The following is an 18,207-nucleotide window of genomic DNA, read 5'->3' as shown; positions in this document are numbered from 1 at the left end:
GCCCAAGGTCATACAGCTAGGAAACAACAGAGATGGGATTTGAACCCAGGCCTCAGGTTCAAGAGTCCAGACACCAAACTCCGAGGCTAGAAAACCTCTCTCCTATTAGCTAAGAATTTCACACCAGCAGAATAAAGGGGATATAAAAAAAATTGTTATAAAAAGGGAGGATTGGATATGAAGAGTCAAGAACCAATGGTCTACTTCAACCCCTTCTATGGTTCAGATGTGTAAACGGAGGTCCAGAGGGTACAGGCTTTGCCTGACGTCACACATCATTTCTGGAGAAAACCCAGAGCCAGACCCATCTCTCACTCCTCCAGGTCATCGCCTCTAGGAGGGACGGGCATCATCTTTAGCTCGTGCCCGTTCTTTCGATTATGTCATGAAAACATCCCAAAAGTCTGGTCTCCATTTACTCCTGAAGGGATCCTCCGTAGCCACTTCTCTACCCAGAGCTGTGGCATTTTACACTGTCTTCTCTATGTCTGAGCCAGCTCCTTCTCAGGGGAAATCTCTCCCTCTCCCTATCCCATCCCTATCCCACCTCCCACCCATGGTGTCTAAAATTCCTTTCACAGTTTCGGTGTAAATCCTTGTCAGGGATCACTTTGAGAACCCGAGTCAGAATAGCATCCTTTTTTAATAGTGCCTGAGAATCGTGTGAAGCGTCGTTCTGTAATTTTTGCCATGGCAGCCAGGAAACTCAGCGTTACAGTAGTGAGTCAGTCACAGTAACTGTCTCTCTCCCTTTCTTATCCCAGTTTTCTGGTGCTACCATCTCCCCTTTTCCTCACTGTGGTTTCTAATCCCTCAGATCTGCCTTGATATCATCTGCAAAGAATTTTTATAGCTCTAACTTTAGATCCTTCCTGGAAAGAAACTATAACTGGCAGAACATGACAGATATGCATGAGTATATTATACGCATGTGTGAAGGAATCCTGGTTAGGCTCAAATAAATTATGCACGTGCGTGAGCGAATTAAGCCAGGCCCATGAATACATTATGCAAATGTAGGTGGTGGTCATGGGGGCTGTGGGAAATAAATTGGGCAGATGTTTTAAAGGAAGACTAAGCAGTATGCCCGTTAAGACACTGGGTAAATGAGAGGCAAATGATTATGTGAATGTGGGTGTAAATTATGCATCTGTGGGTCTACATTTTGTCTCACTATTAGAATAAATTATGCAAAGTGGTCTTTGCAGTGGGCGGGGTTTATACCTAGGTTGGATTGGATGTGAGTATGAATTACAGTGAAGTGGCATAAATTATCCTAACATCAGAAATCAATTATTAATAATGAATGAATTATGCAAACCACGACTGCATATCTGGCAAATACAGAGCTAGATTACGCAGATGTGGGCATGGATCTATGCGAAGTCCACGGGTAAACTATGCAAATTGCACCAAGTTGCACCGAGTTACACCAAGTTACCCTAGTTAGCACTGTCAGAAGACACAAGGCTGGATTATGCAAGTGTAACGTGAATTATGCAAATGGGGGATGTCTTACTGCCAAAGTGGAAATAAATTATGCAAAAGGCAGGGAGTATAGGAAAACATGTGTGACCATACCTGGCAAATACCTGGCTAGACTGTCGTATGCATTACACAGATCACTAGGACTCTGCTAGCACATATGGCCCCCCTGTGAGAGTTCTGGATGGGCATATTGCAAAATGGCGCCCCATACTGTGCAGATGAGCCCTTTCCAGGACCTGCAGCACCATCCAGATCTGGCTTGGGAGCACCCGCTGGGCTCCAGTCCCAACTTGCCCTCTCCGGCCCAATGCCTTTGTGCAGTGCGTGACCTGTACAACCATACCTGGCGGCCCTCTCAAACGTGAGCATGCATTTCTGCAAATACAGGCAATTGACTCTCCAAGCCCGGGGAGCCACCCCTCTGGATTTTGCTGACATACATGCACCAGGGAGATGTCTGTGGGTCCTTGCTCACCTGCACCACACCCGGGGAGAAGACGGCAAGGATGAGATAAAGCCAGACATAGGCAAAGATACTCCAGGAAGCGGTGACGAAGAAGACCCTCAGGTGCTTGATCTTGCGGCTCTCACCGGCCGGGATGACGTAGATGCACACGGCAATGACCACAAACATGTTGAAGGCGGCGCTGCCCACGATGGTGCCCGGACCCAGCTCGCCCGCCTGGAAGTTGTGGCCGCAGACCTCAATAACAGACAGCAGGATCTCAGGGGCTGAGGAGCCCAGGGCCATGAGTGTGAGGTTGGACACAGTCTCATTCCAGATGCGGACGGTGCCCACGCTGGTCTCGCCGTTGGACTTAGTGATAGTGATCTCTTTCTCCTTGGACGTGATGACCTCGATGGATGCCATGAAGCGGTCGGCAATGATGGATACACCCAGGAACATGTAGACCATGGCCACAAAGTAGACCACGGCCCGCGCTGCTTTGTCCCCCAGCGACGGGTCATCGGGCTCCCAAACGGGCAGCAGGACCCCTGGCTGGCAGCGGTTGGAGCCCTGGCAGCCCCCCATGCTGCTGGCATCGCTGTCGTTGGCTGGGGGAGGTGGCAGGGAGGGGGTCGGGGTGGCTGCCCCTGAGCATGGGGGAGTCCCCAGGAGGAGTGCAAACCCCACCAAGGCCAGGGTAGCCATGGAGGGGGTCAGGGTCCTGTGGGGGAGGAGGAAGTCTGGGTGAGGGGAGCAAACCCCTCCCTGTTGCTCAGGAGTCAAGGTTCATTGGGGTCAGAGAATAGGGGAGAAGCTGAGGACTAACAGAGGGAGGAGAGAGACTGGAGGAGCCAAAGAGAGACAGTGATTCAAAGAGACAGGGTCACAAAGAGACACAGAGAGCACCAGGCAGAGACCAAGAGAGACAGACACAGAAGGATAAAGACATCATGCACTGCTGATGGGAGTCAAACCACTGCAGGAAACTATAGCTGAACATCAAGCATCCTAGGACTCAGCAATTCCACTCCCAGGTATGTACCCAAGAGAAATAAGTCAAGTGTTCATCAAAAGACACATACACAAATGTTCACAGCAGCTTCATTTATAATGGCTCCCCTCTTGAGACAACCCAGATGCCTATCAGCAAGAACATGGAGAAGTACATGGCGGACTAGGCACGCAGTGGAATATTATACAGCACTGAAAAGGGAGCGGGCAACTGATACACCCAACAATGCAGATGAATCTCACAGACATGCCATGGAAGAGTGAAGTCAGGCGCAAAAGAACACAGACTGAATAAGTTAGTGGGAGAGGCAAGGGGCTGGGGGGCCCTCAACTCATTTTGTGATTCCTATGGTTTCCAACTTGGCGTCGGAGGGCTCCTGCTTGGGATTTGGGCTGTGGAAGGTGCTGGGGTGTTTGCCTGTCTGTCTCAGGTAGGGCTGGGGAGGGGCTGCTGGAGGGTCTCTCACTCACATCCTTCCCCGCAATGCTGGCAGGTTTCTGTCTCCAGCATCCTCGGGTCTCTGGCAGGTGCAGGATTCCTTAGAAGCTGTGACATGAGGTCCTAGGTTGGGCTTTTGGACCCCACACTGTGGGTGTGGGGTGAATACTTCTCTTCCTGCCTCTGGTCCTGGGTTCGAGTGGCTATTTCTGTACCTAGGTCTCCTTTAAAAATGCCAATCAGTTCACATTCTCCCCTCTGATCAGAACCCTCCATGGCCCTGGTCTCACTCAGACACCAAAGTCCCCTCCCCGCTTCATAAGGTCTCGCACAATCTGGCCCCCTCATTCCCTCTCTGGCCTCATCTCTCTCTCTCTCTCTCTCTCCCTCCTTCACTTGGCCCCAGCTACACCACCTCCTTGCTGTTCCTCGGGCAAGTTCTTGCTTCAGGGCCTTTGCATCTGCTGTTCCCCCTTCCTGGGACACTGTTCCCCACATATCCGCTCCCTCTTCTCCTTCAGCTCTCCACTCAGATGTCACCTTCCGTGGTCGCTCTGTTTGAAATGACACCATCCCACTTTGGGGAGTCCCCAGCCATTTCACAGATGAGAAGACCAGGGCTCAGAGAGGCGAAATAACTTGCCCAACATCCCCCAGCACCCATTCTGCAGCTCCCAGTTTCTCTCTCCAAGAGTGGTCCTGACTTCCAGCTCCCCTGCTCCACCCTTGTGTTGTCATGGTAACCCCGTAGCCTATAAAATGGAACTGAGAGAGGAAGGCAGGGGTCCTCAGGGCCTCCACCCTCCCCGACCCCTCTCCTGGCCACCAGCCTCAGTTCTCCCGGTAACGTCCATTTCTGTCTGAAAAGTTCTTCTCACGGTCTAACCCACAGCCTGCCCCCAACATACACCCATGTCCTCACGGATTGGGAGCTGGCTCCTTTGGGGGAGGGAGGCAAAATGTTGGCAGAACTTCCCTGAAGAGTGTATGTGTGTGCGTGTGTGTGTGTGTGTGTGTGTGTGTGTGTGTGTGTGTGTGTAGGGGGGCAGGGGGCGGGGTGATTCTTAAAGGGCCACCACACAATTAGCCCCCTCGGCAAGGCCCCTAATGATATATCTAATTAGCAGCCCCCTAATTAGCAACGACTTAGGCATAATTACAAACCCACCAGGATCCAAGGCAAAGACTCACGCTCTCTTCTCTCTCCCTCCCCTCCCCCCAGCTTTCAGGAGAAACCAGGTCGACCTGCGAGTCAAGAATTCATCTATAGCATCTCACTCCCTCTCTCAGGGAAGGGCCATGGCCTGGGAAGTCCTCCCTCAAGTCCAACCACCTGTCCCTCCCGCCTCCGTCCTCAAGCCTGGCTTAGTGCCTTTTCCTGCAAAACCTGGTTTCCTCTCCCTGGGGCCTTAGGGAAGAAGGGAGTCAGGGAGAGAAAGCACTAGATAAATATCTGTTAAAGGAACCACCACGAGGTCTGAGCCCTGTCACTGGGGACAGCTGGGTTCCCTCTTCTCGAGGCTCCTGCCTCTGCCTCTCTCGCTCCATGAGCAGCCCTGAAACCTAATCTGGGTTTAGAATCCAGGGGCGAAAGCATCAGGTGGAGGCCAGGGTGGGACTCTGGAGGGCAGATGGCGGGCACCATCTCCTGGGGCCATCTCTCCCCTCCCTCGTGGGCCGGTGGCCAGCTGGGTCAGCGGTGAGTGCCCCGGTTCTGCCTCACCCACCTCTCGGGGCCTCGGAGACCTCATCTGTAGGGTGGGACTGCAAGCTTGAGCGGGGTGGGGCAGTCAGTCTGGCAGGCCAGGTGGGACCCCCTCCTTCAAGTCTCTCATATCGGTAAGGGGGGTGATGGTTCCTGACTGCGCTCAGCCTGGGCGCAGGGGGTGCCCGCCGCCTGCTCTCGGTGGGGACACGGCCTTCTAAACACGCATGCTTACTGCTCCGGGGTAAGCCAGGCTCTCCCGCCTGCCCACAGTGTCCCAGCCTGGGGATCACACACAGACACACACAGTCTCAGTGTTCAGGCTATGGTACGCCGATGGGTAAACTGAGGTCTGGAGGGGCAAACAGCTTGGCCAAGTCATGCAACTTCAAGTCAGGGGCAGAGAAGAGATGGAACTCAAGGTGTGGGACTCCTAAGCTGGTGCTTGTTTTAACCCACCTGGAATCCCATGTGGGCACTCGGGGACCTCACCCCATCACAGCGTGGGCTACAGACTCAGCCCCACACCTCTCATCTCGCCCGCCTTCTCTGGGGCCCCCTTCCCAACAGAAAAGAAGAGGCTGTATTGGCCTGGGAACTCTAGACTCAGAAGGGCCCTCTCAGAGCCCCCAAGGCGCGGTGGAGAAGCTTTTGAGCTCCAGCCCGACTGGGAGACAGGTCTGGGGCTAGCACACCATGAGATGATGGAGGCGAGACTGCAGGAAGGACTGGCCTGGCCCAGTACCTAGAGCTGTGCCTGGAGCAGGAAAGGTGCTCAGTAACTGTCAAAAGAATGAATGAGTCAAGAAACGGACAAGCGGCAAAAGAGGTATGGAAGTTAGACTGCAGCAGGGACTGGTCCGGTCAGTATGCAGAGGAATGGGGGGTTAGATTGCAGACAGGACTGGTTCAGTCTCCTCTACAAAGGGTACAGGTTAGACTGCAAGAAGGACTGGCCTCAGGATGCCAGAAATAAGGCAGGGGAGAGCAGAGGAGCTCTATCCTCAGGGGAGGGACGGGCGGATGCCAGCCGGGAGGATGGGGGGAGCTCGGCTGAGGAAGAGAGAGGAGTCTGGGGGACTCCGTGCCTCCTGGGGGAGCCCACTCTGCGGCGGCGGCAGGGGGCGGGGCGGGTCTTCTTCCCCCAGGTCTCCCCTTGCCAGGGGCGGAGACAAAGGTGTGTAGGAGGCAGTTAACCAGGGAGAGGAAGCAGAGAGGAAAGAGAGAGACACAGAGACCAGGTCCTAGAGACGGAGATGGAATGAGAAGCAGGGAAGACTGAGGAAGATACACGCGGAGATGGACAGAGACAGAGACAGGGGAAAGCTGAGACAGTAGAGACAGAGACAGAGGGAAACACACAGAGATGGCGAAAGAGGAAAGCAGAGAGGAACCAAGGACTTAGAGGCAGAAAGCCGGAACAGACCCAGACACAGAGAGAGACAGACAAGAGTGAGACTGAGGGAGACAGGGAAAGGGACTCGGAGAGGCGTCCAGACTCCGCAGGACAGAGACCCCTGAGAGATGTGGAGACACAGAAAGACGAGACCGACACAGGAAAGCGGGGGCGGAGGTGGAAGCGGAGAACGGGAGTGCGGGTGCTGCCCCAGACAGGGTGGGGTGTTCTCACCCCCTCAGTGCCCAGGAGGCACCCCCTCCCCAGCCCGCCATGCTCCCTGAAGCGCCGGAGGGGTTGAGGATGTTGACGGCTGGTGGCGCCCCTACCGCACGTTAGGGCCCTGGTACCCGCGCCCCGGGATATGCAGCCCCCCATCCCCTATAACGGAGCTCAGCGAGAAGCGGCTCCGGGCTCCTCAAATGCCCCCCTCCACCCACCTGGGGTAACACCATCCTTCCCCCAAGCCCCCCCTAACTGGGGGTCTCTTACCTGCAGCTACAGCCTAGAGCAGGTTCCCTCAGCACTGTATTGGCAGTGGTGGGCGACTCCGCCCGACAGAGGGAGAGAGAGAGGGAGAGAGAGAGAGGGATGAGCTGGGGACTGAGAGGGAGAGCTAGGGAGGAGGGGAGGGAGAGGGGATAGAGGGAGGAGAGGAGAGGAGGAGGGGGGAGGGATTCGGGGGAGGGGGAGTCGGCTAGAGAGGGAGGAGGGGAGGCCGGCGCGGGGAGCCGGGGCGGGGCCTGGAGAGAGGAGGGGCGGGGGATGGGGTGGGGGGAGACGAAGCAGCCCAAGCCTCCCACCCACCCTCTGGGTTCAGCACCACAGGCAAGGGACAGTGGCGGAGGGCGCGCGCGCGCACACACACACACACACACACACACTCGCTGATCCATACAAGGGCCAACGAGGCAAAACAGCTACAAATAGTCACAGGCTCCCAGAACTGGGGGGAGGGCAAGAATGTTTTTAGCCAGAGTCAGATGCAAATTCACATGCTGTGCCTGCTGACAAAGCGAGCCAGAAACAACCACAGAGGCGCCCATTAATAATAATAACAACAGTTGCCTTTCACAAGGGGCTTCCAGCCCTTACTACGTGCCAGGCATTGTTACACTTTAAAAAAGTGCTTGACGCGTGTTGACACAACTGCCCCTCCTAAAAACCCTGTGAGGTAAACGCTACTAGCCCCATTTTACAGATGGGAAAACTGAGGCACAGAGTGGTGAAGTGTGGCTTCAGGTTCTACCCTTAACTGCTACACTACACACTGTCCCAGACTGAGGGGCTGGCAAGAAGTTAGGCAGCGAGCTGCGAAGGACCGGGCAGGCGCCGGGAACACAAACTCATGAGTCCTGAAATGGTGAACACACACACACACACGTGCACACACTTCACAGACCCAGAACATCACTACTTAAATGCCCCAGATCCCACCCTAGGGCCCCACTCCTGTCCAGGACAGAGGCGATGGAACACTCAGCCTCTGCAGATGGGCAGCAGGAGAGAGACCCTGATGCTGCCCATGGCCCATGCCCATCACCAGTCCTGGCTGGACACCCCCGGGCCCACTGCCAGGAGAGGAGGGAGACGACCCAGCTCTGGCTCCCTGCGATTTCCCACGCTTGGGTTCTGGGAGGTGAGGTGAAGACAGGGGTGGCCAAGAACTGGTGGGCTCCAGCCTCCTGAAGACCCACTGTGGGGCACTGGTAGCTTAGTCTTCACTGTTGGTGCAGATGGTCAGACTGACAGGTGGACTTCCATGGCAGGAGGTAGACAGATGGCTAGAACGACCATGGTGCCTGCCCTCCCCCCCCCCCAGGAAGCAGGGGTCCCACCCAAACCCTGCAGCAGCAAGGTCCCACAGCCAGCCTGGACCCCACTCAGGAATTGCTCCCCCACCCTCCCGACCCGATTCTATTCCTGGCAAGATTTGTTCTGTTGTCCCCGCCCTCCACTGGTCCCTGTGATGTAGGCCTCAATGCCTTCTCCTGGTGCCACGGAAGTGGCCACAGGAGGGGCAATCACTACAGCCACAGGGCAGGGAATTAGCCTTGTCTCCCACTTCCTGGTCCCCCAATCCCCTGGGCTTTTCAACTAGGCCTACCCTTAGCCCTTTCCAGGACAGTGTAGCCTGGGGCTCATCTCAGGACTCCCTAGTTGAGATCTAAATTGATCACTTCTGCTGGGTGTTAACCTTGGCTCTTGGCGCAAGGTGTAACCCTAGTAATTTTTGCTAGGGTCCAACTTCAGTATTATTCACAGGGGGTCTGGCCTCAGACTCCCTGCTACAATTTGACCATGGCTTCCCCACGACAGTCCTTTCCGCCCACATCCTCTCCTCTGAGGCTCAATTTCCTTATCTTCCCACTGAGCCCTGACCTCAGATCCGGAGCTCTCCACTGGGGTCTAACCTCAGTTCACTTGCGGAGGTCTAACCCTACAAACCTTTCCCTTATACTCTACAGTCTTTCCTATGGAGGTTTAACCTCCTACAGTGCCTAACTTCCCTTCTTTCCTCTGAAATCTACACTACAGTCCCACTTCAGTCCGGCGGCTGGGTCTGACCTTGGATCCCCAATCCCCGAAGTCCCCTCCCTCCATTCTTCTGGGTGAGTCCAGCTCCCGACACAAAGCCTGGCAACAACTGTTCCTCATCAAACGTGTGCCGAACAAAAGAATGGAGACGAGTGCAAGTTTGGTTCCTCTGGACACAGAAATAATCACCACGGACCGAGTCTCAAGGGGACAGAGGCGGGGTGGGGTGGGATCATCCCATTTTCAAATGGGGACACAGAGAGGGGAGTGGGGGTCACAGGGCATGCTGGGGCGGAGCCAGAGCAGGACCCACCGCTCCACCACCCTGGGGTGTCTGGGGAGACCAGTGCCTCCTTCAGGATGCTTCCCCCGCCATGAAGAGCTGGAGGCGGGCACCCCAAGGAACCTGGGGTGGGCAGCGGGTGGGTACTCAGGAGGCCGGGGTCTCAGCAGGCCCGGCACCCACCCTGTCCCCCAGCCTCTGTGGTTGACGTCTCCTCTGCTCCACTTGGTGCCGAAGCCGGGTCAGAACCAGCTCCGAGGCCTGGATCAGGCTGTGCTGTGGGGAATGAGAGAGGACGACAGGGCTGAGACAGAGCTGGAAGGTGCAGGTTACACGCTCCCCCCCAACCCCCAGAGGCTGAGAGTGCAGCCACGCTGGGAGGTCTGTGTGTGGGCTTAGAATGGGTCTCTGTGATGGGGTGAAGGTCAGACCCAGGGGGACGGCCTTCAGTGAATTTCCGGTGGAAGGGACAAAGCCCAGCCCCAGATGTGTGGGTCTGAGGTTAGAACTCAGTGGAGGGGACGGGGATGGATCAAAACATACCGGAGATAACACAAAGGTAAAACAACTATACCCCAACAAACAAACAAAAAAACATAAAAGAGAGCTCGCATTACATGGGGGTGAGGCTTGACCACCCGAGAGAGGCTGAGGTTAGTCCACAGCAGGGGGAACAAGGGTGAGACACTGGCGGAAAAGGTTAGGCCCACAAGACAGAGAAAGAGCACACCAAAGTGGAAAAGAGAGGAGTAAGTCACCACACAAGGGACGGAGCCAGACCCTGGTTGGAGGGTCTGAAGTTAGCCCCTGACAGAAGGGAAGGAAGGGAGATCACAGTGGAATGGCTTGAAAGAGATCACAATGAGGGATGCTGGGAGGCTGAGACCACAGCAGAAGGGAAGCCCCTTCTCCCACAGATGGACCACAGCCCTGTCCACTGTGGTCTAACCTCAGACCTCTCCTCATTCCGTTTTACTCGAGGGTCTAACTTTTGTTCCACGTACTGTGGTTCAACCTCAGACTTTTCCACTGGGGTCCAACCTCTACCTCTATGAGGTCTAACCTGGACCATTCCGCTGATGACTAGACTGAAGGAAAAGGCCCCAGCAAAGCCTGCAGCGGAGACAGTAAGGTTAGACTCCAGTAGAAAGAACCCAGGTTAGACCACATGGGAAAGGAGCCTGGAGTCAGACCAAAGGGAAGGGGTGGGCAAACACCAGATCAGGAAACAGACGTACATCATAGCTGAAGGGCTGGGGCCGGGCCGTAGTGAAAAGGTCAGAGGTCAGACATATTAGTTGGAGGTTAAACAGCAACGGAAGGCTCCAGGCTGGACGGTGGGCCATTGGAATGGTTGGATATTAAAGCCTAAGGGCGGTTAAGCTGCTGTCGGAGGGTGAGAGGTCAAAGTACAGGAGAAGGCTGGACATTAGACCACAGGTTGTGGGCGTGACCACAGTAGAAAGTTCAGTGGTTAGACCAAAGGGGAAGGGTTTGAGGTTGGACTATGGCAAAAAGCTGGAGAAGGAGGCAAGGTTAGGCCACAGGCAGAACGAAGCCGGTCACACAGGCGGAAGAAAGGGTGGCTGCAGTAGGAGGGCCAAGGTTAGGGCGCAGTGGAAGAGCGCAGGTCAGGTCCCGGGGGCAGATCCAGGCTGGGCCACAGGGAAGGGACACGGTCAAAGCAGGTGGAACACAGTAGAGACGTTCGGGAGGCTGAGGGAGGCCAGGGGGCCGGGGGGGACGGATGCTGCGGCTGAGCGCCCTTCACCCCTGGCTGTGAGCGCCCCCAGCACCTCCCTTCTCCTTGACCAATAGGAACCGCCTGCCTCCCCCAAGAGGGGGCCTGCAGCCAATGACCCCCTTGCCCGAAGGGGGGGCCAGGCTCCAGTTTCCAGAGGGATCGGGCCAAGGCCTGACTGCCCCTCTCCCGTGAGAACGTGCCCTCAATAAGGCGGGTGTTAAGGCCCCACCCCAGGGGCCCCTGGCTACCTGCAGGATGTGCACGCCCTTCAGGGAGACCACAGCGAGCTCGCGCAGCCCGTCCCCGGTCAGGTCCACGTGCGCCACGGCCAGCAGGGGGCTGGAGAAGCTCCGCTGCCACAGCAGGTGGAAGCCACGCTGGGCCCCGGGGAGCCCGCGCCCTGGGCTGCAGTACTTGTAACAGAGCAGCTCCTGCAGGGGCAGGGGATTGGGGTCACACGGGAAGAGGCAGGAGGCAGAGGACACAGCCCACGGCAGCCCCATCCCTCCAGTCCTACCTGTCCGTAGGTGGCCACCAGGACCTCCGGCCGCCCATCCAAATCGATGTCAGTGACCAGGCCACAGAGGACGCTGTCGAACTGGTCGCTGCCAGGCAGGAGGAGCTGGTCCTCGAGGCCCCGGCTCAGCAGGTCCCTGAGGGTCAGACCACGGTGGGGAGACCGAGGTCGACCGCGGTGCCCGCCACCCTTAGCACCGGACCCTCATGGGTCAGGTCTGGATGTGCTGTTCCTCCTGAAGCCTGGACGCCCTCGTCTCCAAGTTAGACATCCTCATATCCACCAAGGGGAGCTCAAATTGTCTCTGATCTGGACACTCACACTGTCCCCTGGAGGTGGGACCGTCTCGCTCCCAAATGGAAACCCACACCGTTCCTTCTTGTGAGCCCCTTGTCTCCAGTCTGGACACCCACGAGGCCCCCTGAAGGCTCAGAGCTCAGCCCCAGCCACAGCTGGCTCGCACTGGCTCACGGGAGCCGACCGGGAAATTTTCAGAAACTTTGTGAGCGGCTTGGCATCACGTTGGTGGCTCACAATCCCCTGAGGTGGGAGTGTTGACACCACGGAAACGGGCAGATCCTATAAGCCAGGGCTTCTCCCACATGGAGCCTGTGATTAAACACTTGCCAACGTGCTCTGTCCACCTACCCCGGGGGACTGGACATCTCGGTTCCCACCCGAGGCCTCAGCACATGCCCTACAATTTCTAGACTTAAACACTCGTTCTTTTCTCTCTGGGACACAGACACCTTTACCTGCCCAGCCCTGAACCACTACACCCAAAGCTTTACTCTCTGTGGAGAACGACAAGGCTAGATCACCGTGCAAAGGCATGGGGTCAGCCCACACGCACGTGCCCCGTGGCCCTCACCGATACACCACCGCTGGTTCCAACATGCTGGCCACCAGCACGCTGTACTCCTCCCGCTGTGGTCTGTCCTCGGTCTCTGGAGGAGGAACGTGAACGGCGGGGGAGGCGTGAGGGGCCAGGTTCCAGGCTCCTCCCTCCTCCCCACCCGTCCATTCCTGAGAGGAACACACGTTAGACCCCTGAGGTTGGGCCACAGGGGGAGGGTTAGAGATTAGACCACGAGCGAATGATGGAGGTCAGATGCCAGGAGGAGGGAGAGGTGTTGGATGACAGTTTAAAAAGTCCAAGGTTAAACCACCAGGTTAGAAGAGACAAAGGTTAGGTGACAGCACAGAAGTCCGTGGTTAGACCACAGTGAGAGCATCAGGGGATAAACCACAGTGGAAGGGGCAGAAGAAAGACCACAGAGGTGAGGCCAAGAGAAACGCCAGAGAAGGACAGACCGCAGTAAGAGGAACAGATCAACATGTGGGGCGAAAGGAGAGACGCCGAGTGGGGGGACGGCGCTGAGTCCGGGAGAAAAGCCTGGACTTGGATGGCAGCAAGAGACAGAGTGAAGAGGCCACAGACAGGGGGTCCGAGGAAGCCACAGTGTGAGCGGTGAAGGTCAGACCACCAAGGGAAAGGCAGAAGTTCAGCTCCAGGGTGAAAGCTCAAATCAGACCACCACAGGGGCAAGTAGCTGGATCTGAAATTCAGGAGCGCCGTGTGGAGGGAATGGGCGCACTGTAGCTCCCGGGCTGGAGCGGGGCACACGGCGGGGAGGGAGGGACGGTGGGGAGCTGGGCATGTGGGGAGAGGGGTACAAATGCGGGTGGAGGAGCCGAGCCCGCGGCCTGGCCTCCCCCTGCCCGGAGCTCACCCTCGGGGGCCGAGAGGCTGAACACGATCACTCGGGAGATGGGGCCGTCCTGCAGGATCGTCCAAGTCTGCAGAACCTCTGTGTGGAGGGCGAGGACTCAGGGCCCCGTCCCGAGCACCCCCGCCCCAGTCCGGCCTCGCCCCACACCTCGTGTCTGGGCCCCCGCCCCAAGCCATCACCTCGACTCTGCTGGTCTACGTGGGCGACACGGACATAACCGCTCTGACAGCCGAGAGCTGAGAGTCGCCGGGACGTGCCGGGCAGGTTGTGCACGTCAAGCCAGAGGACACTGGGGGTGGACGGGCGGACAGAGGGGCCTGAGGGCCGTCGCCAGGCCCCAGCCCCCACCCCCACCTCCCTAGAAGCATCCACCCCACCCCACCTCCGGGAGAGCCTTGGGCCTCCGCTGGGCCTGACTCTTTAGGGGTCAATTCCCACCACCTGACTTCTCTGAGGCTGCCTGCCCCGGTTCCCACTGGCCTCTGTCAGGGCCTCTCCTACCTACTGGTCAGGTTCGTGAGCTCTGGGAAGAGGTTTTCCACGGGCTGTTCTTCAAACTGATGCAGCCCCTCGTTCTGGGGGAACCAAGACCCGCCACGAGCTTGGAGTCAGTGGCCAGCCTCACACACTGCACCCCGTGCCAGCCCATGGTGGCCCCGGCAGGGCTCTGCCCACCAAGCCTCGCCCTGCCTCACCTCCTTGTAGAGATGAATGGCCGGGTCATTCCCACTCAGGAGAAACACGGTCTCCAGTTGATCCCCAACCTGGACCCTGAAAGCAGAAAAATCTAGAATGCCAGTGTGGTAGAGTCCGTGTGTTTTAAAATCCTCCTCTTGCAGAAACTCTTGCCTGTGAGAACCCTAACATTCTGGGTTCTAGACACTGGATCCAGAGCTAGGATCTCAGGATGCAGAATTCTAGAAACTAGCCCTCACAGAATCTCAGATTTTAGAACTTTCCAGTCTCAGAATCACAGAAACTCAGCGTTTTCGAACCTTCTGTTTCTAGAGCCCTCACTTGCTAGAATCTTCATTCTGGATGTGGATTCAGGAATGAACATGGAGCTCTAGAATGGGCTGCAGAACCTCAGAACACTAGCACCTCTTTTACCCTAGAACCCCAGTGTTCTAGAAGTTCTGTTTTCTGTCTCCTTTGAAATGCTAGAGCTTCTGGAAATTGCCATCATGGATATTCAGATTTACAGAATTGGTAGAATACCCAGATCGTAGAACCCAGAACATTAGTACTTTAGAACCTTCAGTTTCTAGAACTCTCATCTGCTAGACCAGAGGTTGGCAAATTATGACCTGCAGGGCAAATCCAAAACCCACGGCCTGTTTTTGTGAATAAAGTTTTATTGGAACACAGCCACACCCATTCATTTACACAGTGTCAATGGCTGCCTTCTTGCTACAGTGGCCAACCTGAGTAGTTGTGATAGAGATTATTTGACCCCGAAGCTGCACCTTAAAAGAAAAAGTTTGCCAACCCCTCTGCTAGAACACTGGTGTTTTGGAATTCAGAGCTCTAGAATGGAATTCTTATACTCTGGGATTCTAGAACATCAGTATTCTAGACGGTCTGTATTCTATCTCCTTGGAATATGACAATGTTAGGGCTTTAATATTACAGAATCTCAGAATCATCAAACTGTAGAACTTTCAAATCTTGGAAACCCAGAGCTTACAACTCTAGAAAAATTGGCATTTCTGGGTCTTGGAATGCCCAAATCTAGATCGTTAGAACTTGAGAATTCTACACATCTGGAGCACAGGAGCTCATTCACTCTCAAATTATCTAGTTCAGGGATAACAAAATGGTAGCCCGTCAGCCAAGTCTGGTCCGTGGCTACCTTAAATGCACGATGCTCTAAAAAACAAACTAGTCTGATTGTCTATAGGCAGGTTTGTGGTCTCCAGTTTGCTACAGCCTCCGCCCTCCCAACACACACACACACACACACACACACACACACACACACACTCCCTATTGTATCACACCTGTGGCTTACTTACTCTGCGTGGCACAGTTGGAAAGGAGTGAACTGGAGCTCCAGGTTCAGGCAGCTCTCTGCAGGGGGAAGTACAGGCAGATGGGCACAGGGGACCTGACAGCACCCCCCCAACCCCCTTCCTCATCCCTCCTTCCCTCCAGGCCACACTTACGGGCAATGGAGTCCAGGTTGTACTCAGAGCCAGGCTCGTAGTCACAGTAGATGTTAAGGAAGGGGCTGCCCTTGTCCCCTGAATCCTGGGAGAGGAAACTGGCCTCAGGGGAGAGTAGGGGCAGCAAGAGGGATATGGGTCAGACTCAGTAAGGAGGAGAAAATGGATAGGTGGAGGGCTCTGGGTACCTTGATGAACGTGATCCCCACCACCAGGCCCTGCTTTGGGGGTGACTTGTTGAAGGTGTCGATGGAGACAATCTCTGCGTCCACTGGGAGAGGACAGTTCAAAGTTCACGTTTCAGGCAGACCCGTGACCCCAATATTCCCAATCAACAGTGAGCCCTGACCTCTAGGACTCAGTCATCTCTGACCAGCACAAATTATCATGACCTCTGGGACAGTGTGAGTCCTGATCACCATCACCATCACCATGGTAGGAAGGATCCTGGTTTCTGAGTCTGAGGAATCCTGAACCCTAACTACTTCAGGCCCCTATTAGCCCTGTCCTCTGACCCCAATGCCTCCAGATTACCAGCCTTGACCCCCTTCAATCACCATCACCCTGATCCCATTCTCCCATCCTGGTGACCTGGCTCAGACAGAGCCTCAGAAGCCTTCTCAGCACTACATTCCAAGACCCCCAGCCCCATGGCGCCACGCACCGGGAATGTAATTGAACTGCAGCTCCTTGGCCACGGGCCGGATTTTCTGTCGGAGGTCTTGGTAGCGGAAGCCTAGCACCTTGCCTTTAAGGGTGGCGGCCAGCAGCTCCCCGCGCCCACCCGCGCCGCCCGCCAGCCCGTACACATTGCTCTGAGACGAGAAGCGTGTGAAGCTGTCCTCGCGCAGCGGACAAGGCCCCGCGGCCACAGCCGCCTCCCCCATCACGCTTCTCAAACACTGGTCCCCGTAGCCCCCACGGCTGCCCACTCTACGCCATGGACCGCCGGGCACCGGCCGGTCGCGCAGACTGATTACGTAGAGAAGCTGTCGACGCTGCCCTTTACCAAGATGGCTGCCAGCCGGGCCGCTTGGGCTTCCCACCAGACGTTGCCCCAATGCGCCTGCGCGCTCCTGCCTGGTCCTTTTCAGGGCCGAGGTGACTGCCGCCCACTGATTAAGGCCTGAAGATGAGAGGTGGTGGCCCCTGCTGTGGGCGGCGCGGAAGACGGAATAAGAAGAACCTTAATGCTCAATATAGCCCTTACGTGCCAGGAACTGTTCTAAGCCTTTACATGTATCAATTTTTAGTTAAAACTCACAGGCAGGCTTGAGGTAGGTACTATGATATGTTTTACCGATGAAAAAACTGAGGCACAGACAGGTAATTTGTCTAAGATCACACAGCTAGAAGCAGCAGTCAGTATTGGAACCCAAACACAAAAGCTCCATAGTTTGTTTTAATCACATCACCTTTAAAATGGTGAAATGCATTCTTCTTACCCCAAGGAAAACAGTTCTAGCTATCTATCCTGGCTAATCACCACCACCTTCTTTACTGAAAGCCTACTGTATCAGTCATGTTGGCTGATTAGCTCATTGAATCTTCACAACTACCCGGCTCTGGTTACCCCGCGTTCATTCATTCAGCATTTATTGACCACTGTATGAATTTATCTCCATGAACTGTTGCAACAACTTTGGAAAGAGGTTTATTATCCCAGTTTCTGGAGAATGAAACTGAGGCTCGGGGAGAATAAGTCCCTTGACTGATATGATAGTAAGTGGTGGAGACAGGATGAGGTCTTCTGGGATTCCTGTATATACTTTTTTGTCTCCAGAAGGGCATCAAGGGTTTGGGGACTCTATGTATACCTGTATGTTATTTCCAGAAGACATGAGTTGGCCATCTGTCCTGGCCACCTTGAGTAATCTTCTATCACCCCCTTCCATGCAGAAAGAAAACACACACACACACACACACGCACACACACACGCAAGATCTGTGAAGGCAGTGACTGGATCTCCCTTGGTCACAGTTAAATCCCCGACGCCTGGCCCACAAGGCCTGACATGGAACGAGCATTTAGTAAGTATGTTAAGAACCCAAAACTATGTACCAGGCCCTTTGCCAAGCACCTGGGACACTGTTGCATAAGAGCCCTGAGAGGAGAGTTCTCAAAGGCAGACTGGATCTGGAGTGTGGTGAAAAGAAAGGAGTTCGTGTCCACTCCAGATCTGGTTATGCTATTCAGTGCTGTAATCCCAGGGTTTGAGCTAGGGCATGGCACACGGTAGGTGCTGAGTAGATACTTGCTGAGTAAATGGGGGTGGGGTCTGGTTCTGCTGCTTCTGAACAATGTTTTCTTCAGGCTTCTTCTACCTCCCTTGGTAACCGCGAAACCACATTCCCTTCATATTTGAGTGAATGAATAAACAAATGGGTTGGGAAGGAAAGAACTGTCCTGTTCAGTGGTTTCCAACCCTAAGTACACATTTGGATCACCTATGGAAAAAAACTCTCCAAAACCAAAAGGGTGGGGAACTTCAATCAAATCACAATTTATCAGAGTGCAACCCAAGCTTGAGCACTTTTAATATGATTTTAAAGCACAGCCAGGGTTGAGAATCACTATTTAGGTCATGGGTGGCACAAACAGATTCTCACACTACTTAACTCTTCAGCCTGTGCCAAGGCAGACACTGGTAATCAAACTGAGATCTCAGGAGTCTTAACTGAGCTCTAGGCAGCCATTATCAATCGATTAGAGCTGTGGGAAAAGCTGAAGGGGACAGAG

The 18,207-nt window shown here is 55.2% G+C and overlaps 2 protein-coding genes across 2 annotated transcripts in view; both read right to left on the bottom strand.

Annotated features, from left to right (window-relative positions):
- Positions 1-6,731, bottom strand: part of SLC8A2 (solute carrier family 8 member A2) — a 29,408-nt gene extending 22,677 nt beyond the window's left edge. Inside the window, exons 1-2 of the mRNA XM_060131622.1 lie at positions 3,419-6,731; positions 1,964-2,657 (exon numbers count right to left, since the gene is read on the bottom strand). Of these exons, the coding sequence (XP_059987605.1) occupies positions 1,964-2,657; positions 3,419-3,420 (696 nt within the window). The 5' untranslated portion in view covers positions 3,421-6,731. The remainder of the gene's footprint in view (positions 1-1,963; positions 2,658-3,418) is intronic.
- Positions 6,732-9,307: 2,576 nt separating this feature from the next.
- Positions 9,308-16,413, bottom strand: KPTN (kaptin, actin binding protein). The gene is made up of 12 exons (XM_060131469.1): positions 16,132-16,413; positions 15,656-15,738; positions 15,468-15,552; positions 15,318-15,372; positions 13,998-14,073; positions 13,804-13,877; positions 13,482-13,591; positions 13,303-13,380; positions 12,441-12,516; positions 11,570-11,705; positions 11,301-11,483; positions 9,308-9,584 (listed from the first exon to the last, which is right to left on the bottom strand). The coding sequence occupies exons 1-12, from the start codon at positions 16,352-16,354 to the stop codon at positions 9,456-9,458; spliced, it is 1,308 nt and encodes a 435-aa protein (XP_059987452.1). The 5' UTR covers positions 16,355-16,413; the 3' UTR covers positions 9,308-9,455.
- Positions 16,414-18,207: the final 1,794 nt, after the last annotated feature.

The sequence above is a fragment of the Lagenorhynchus albirostris genome, chromosome 19, assembly GCF_949774975.1.
Source record: "Lagenorhynchus albirostris chromosome 19, mLagAlb1.1, whole genome shotgun sequence".
Lineage (NCBI taxonomy): Eukaryota > Metazoa > Chordata > Mammalia > Artiodactyla > Delphinidae > Lagenorhynchus > Lagenorhynchus albirostris.
Note: the sequence above shows the minus strand (reverse complement) of the source record. Positions and strands in the feature narration are given on the sequence as shown.

Bases quoted from the DNA above. Each gene is read 5' to 3' on its own strand.
- KPTN (XM_060131469.1), bottom strand. From the start codon at position 16,354: ATGGGGGAGGCGGCTGTGGCCGCGGGGCCTTGTCCGCTGCGCGAGGAC. The intron at 15,373-15,467 runs GTAAGTGTGGCC...TTCCCCCTGCAG, and splicing joins CAACCTGGACTCCATTGCCC to AGAGCTGCCTGAACCTGGAG. The intron at 12,517-13,302 runs GTGAGCTCCGGG...TTCCTCCTCCAG, and splicing joins CAGCCTCTCGGCCCCCGAGG to AGACCGAGGACAGACCACAG.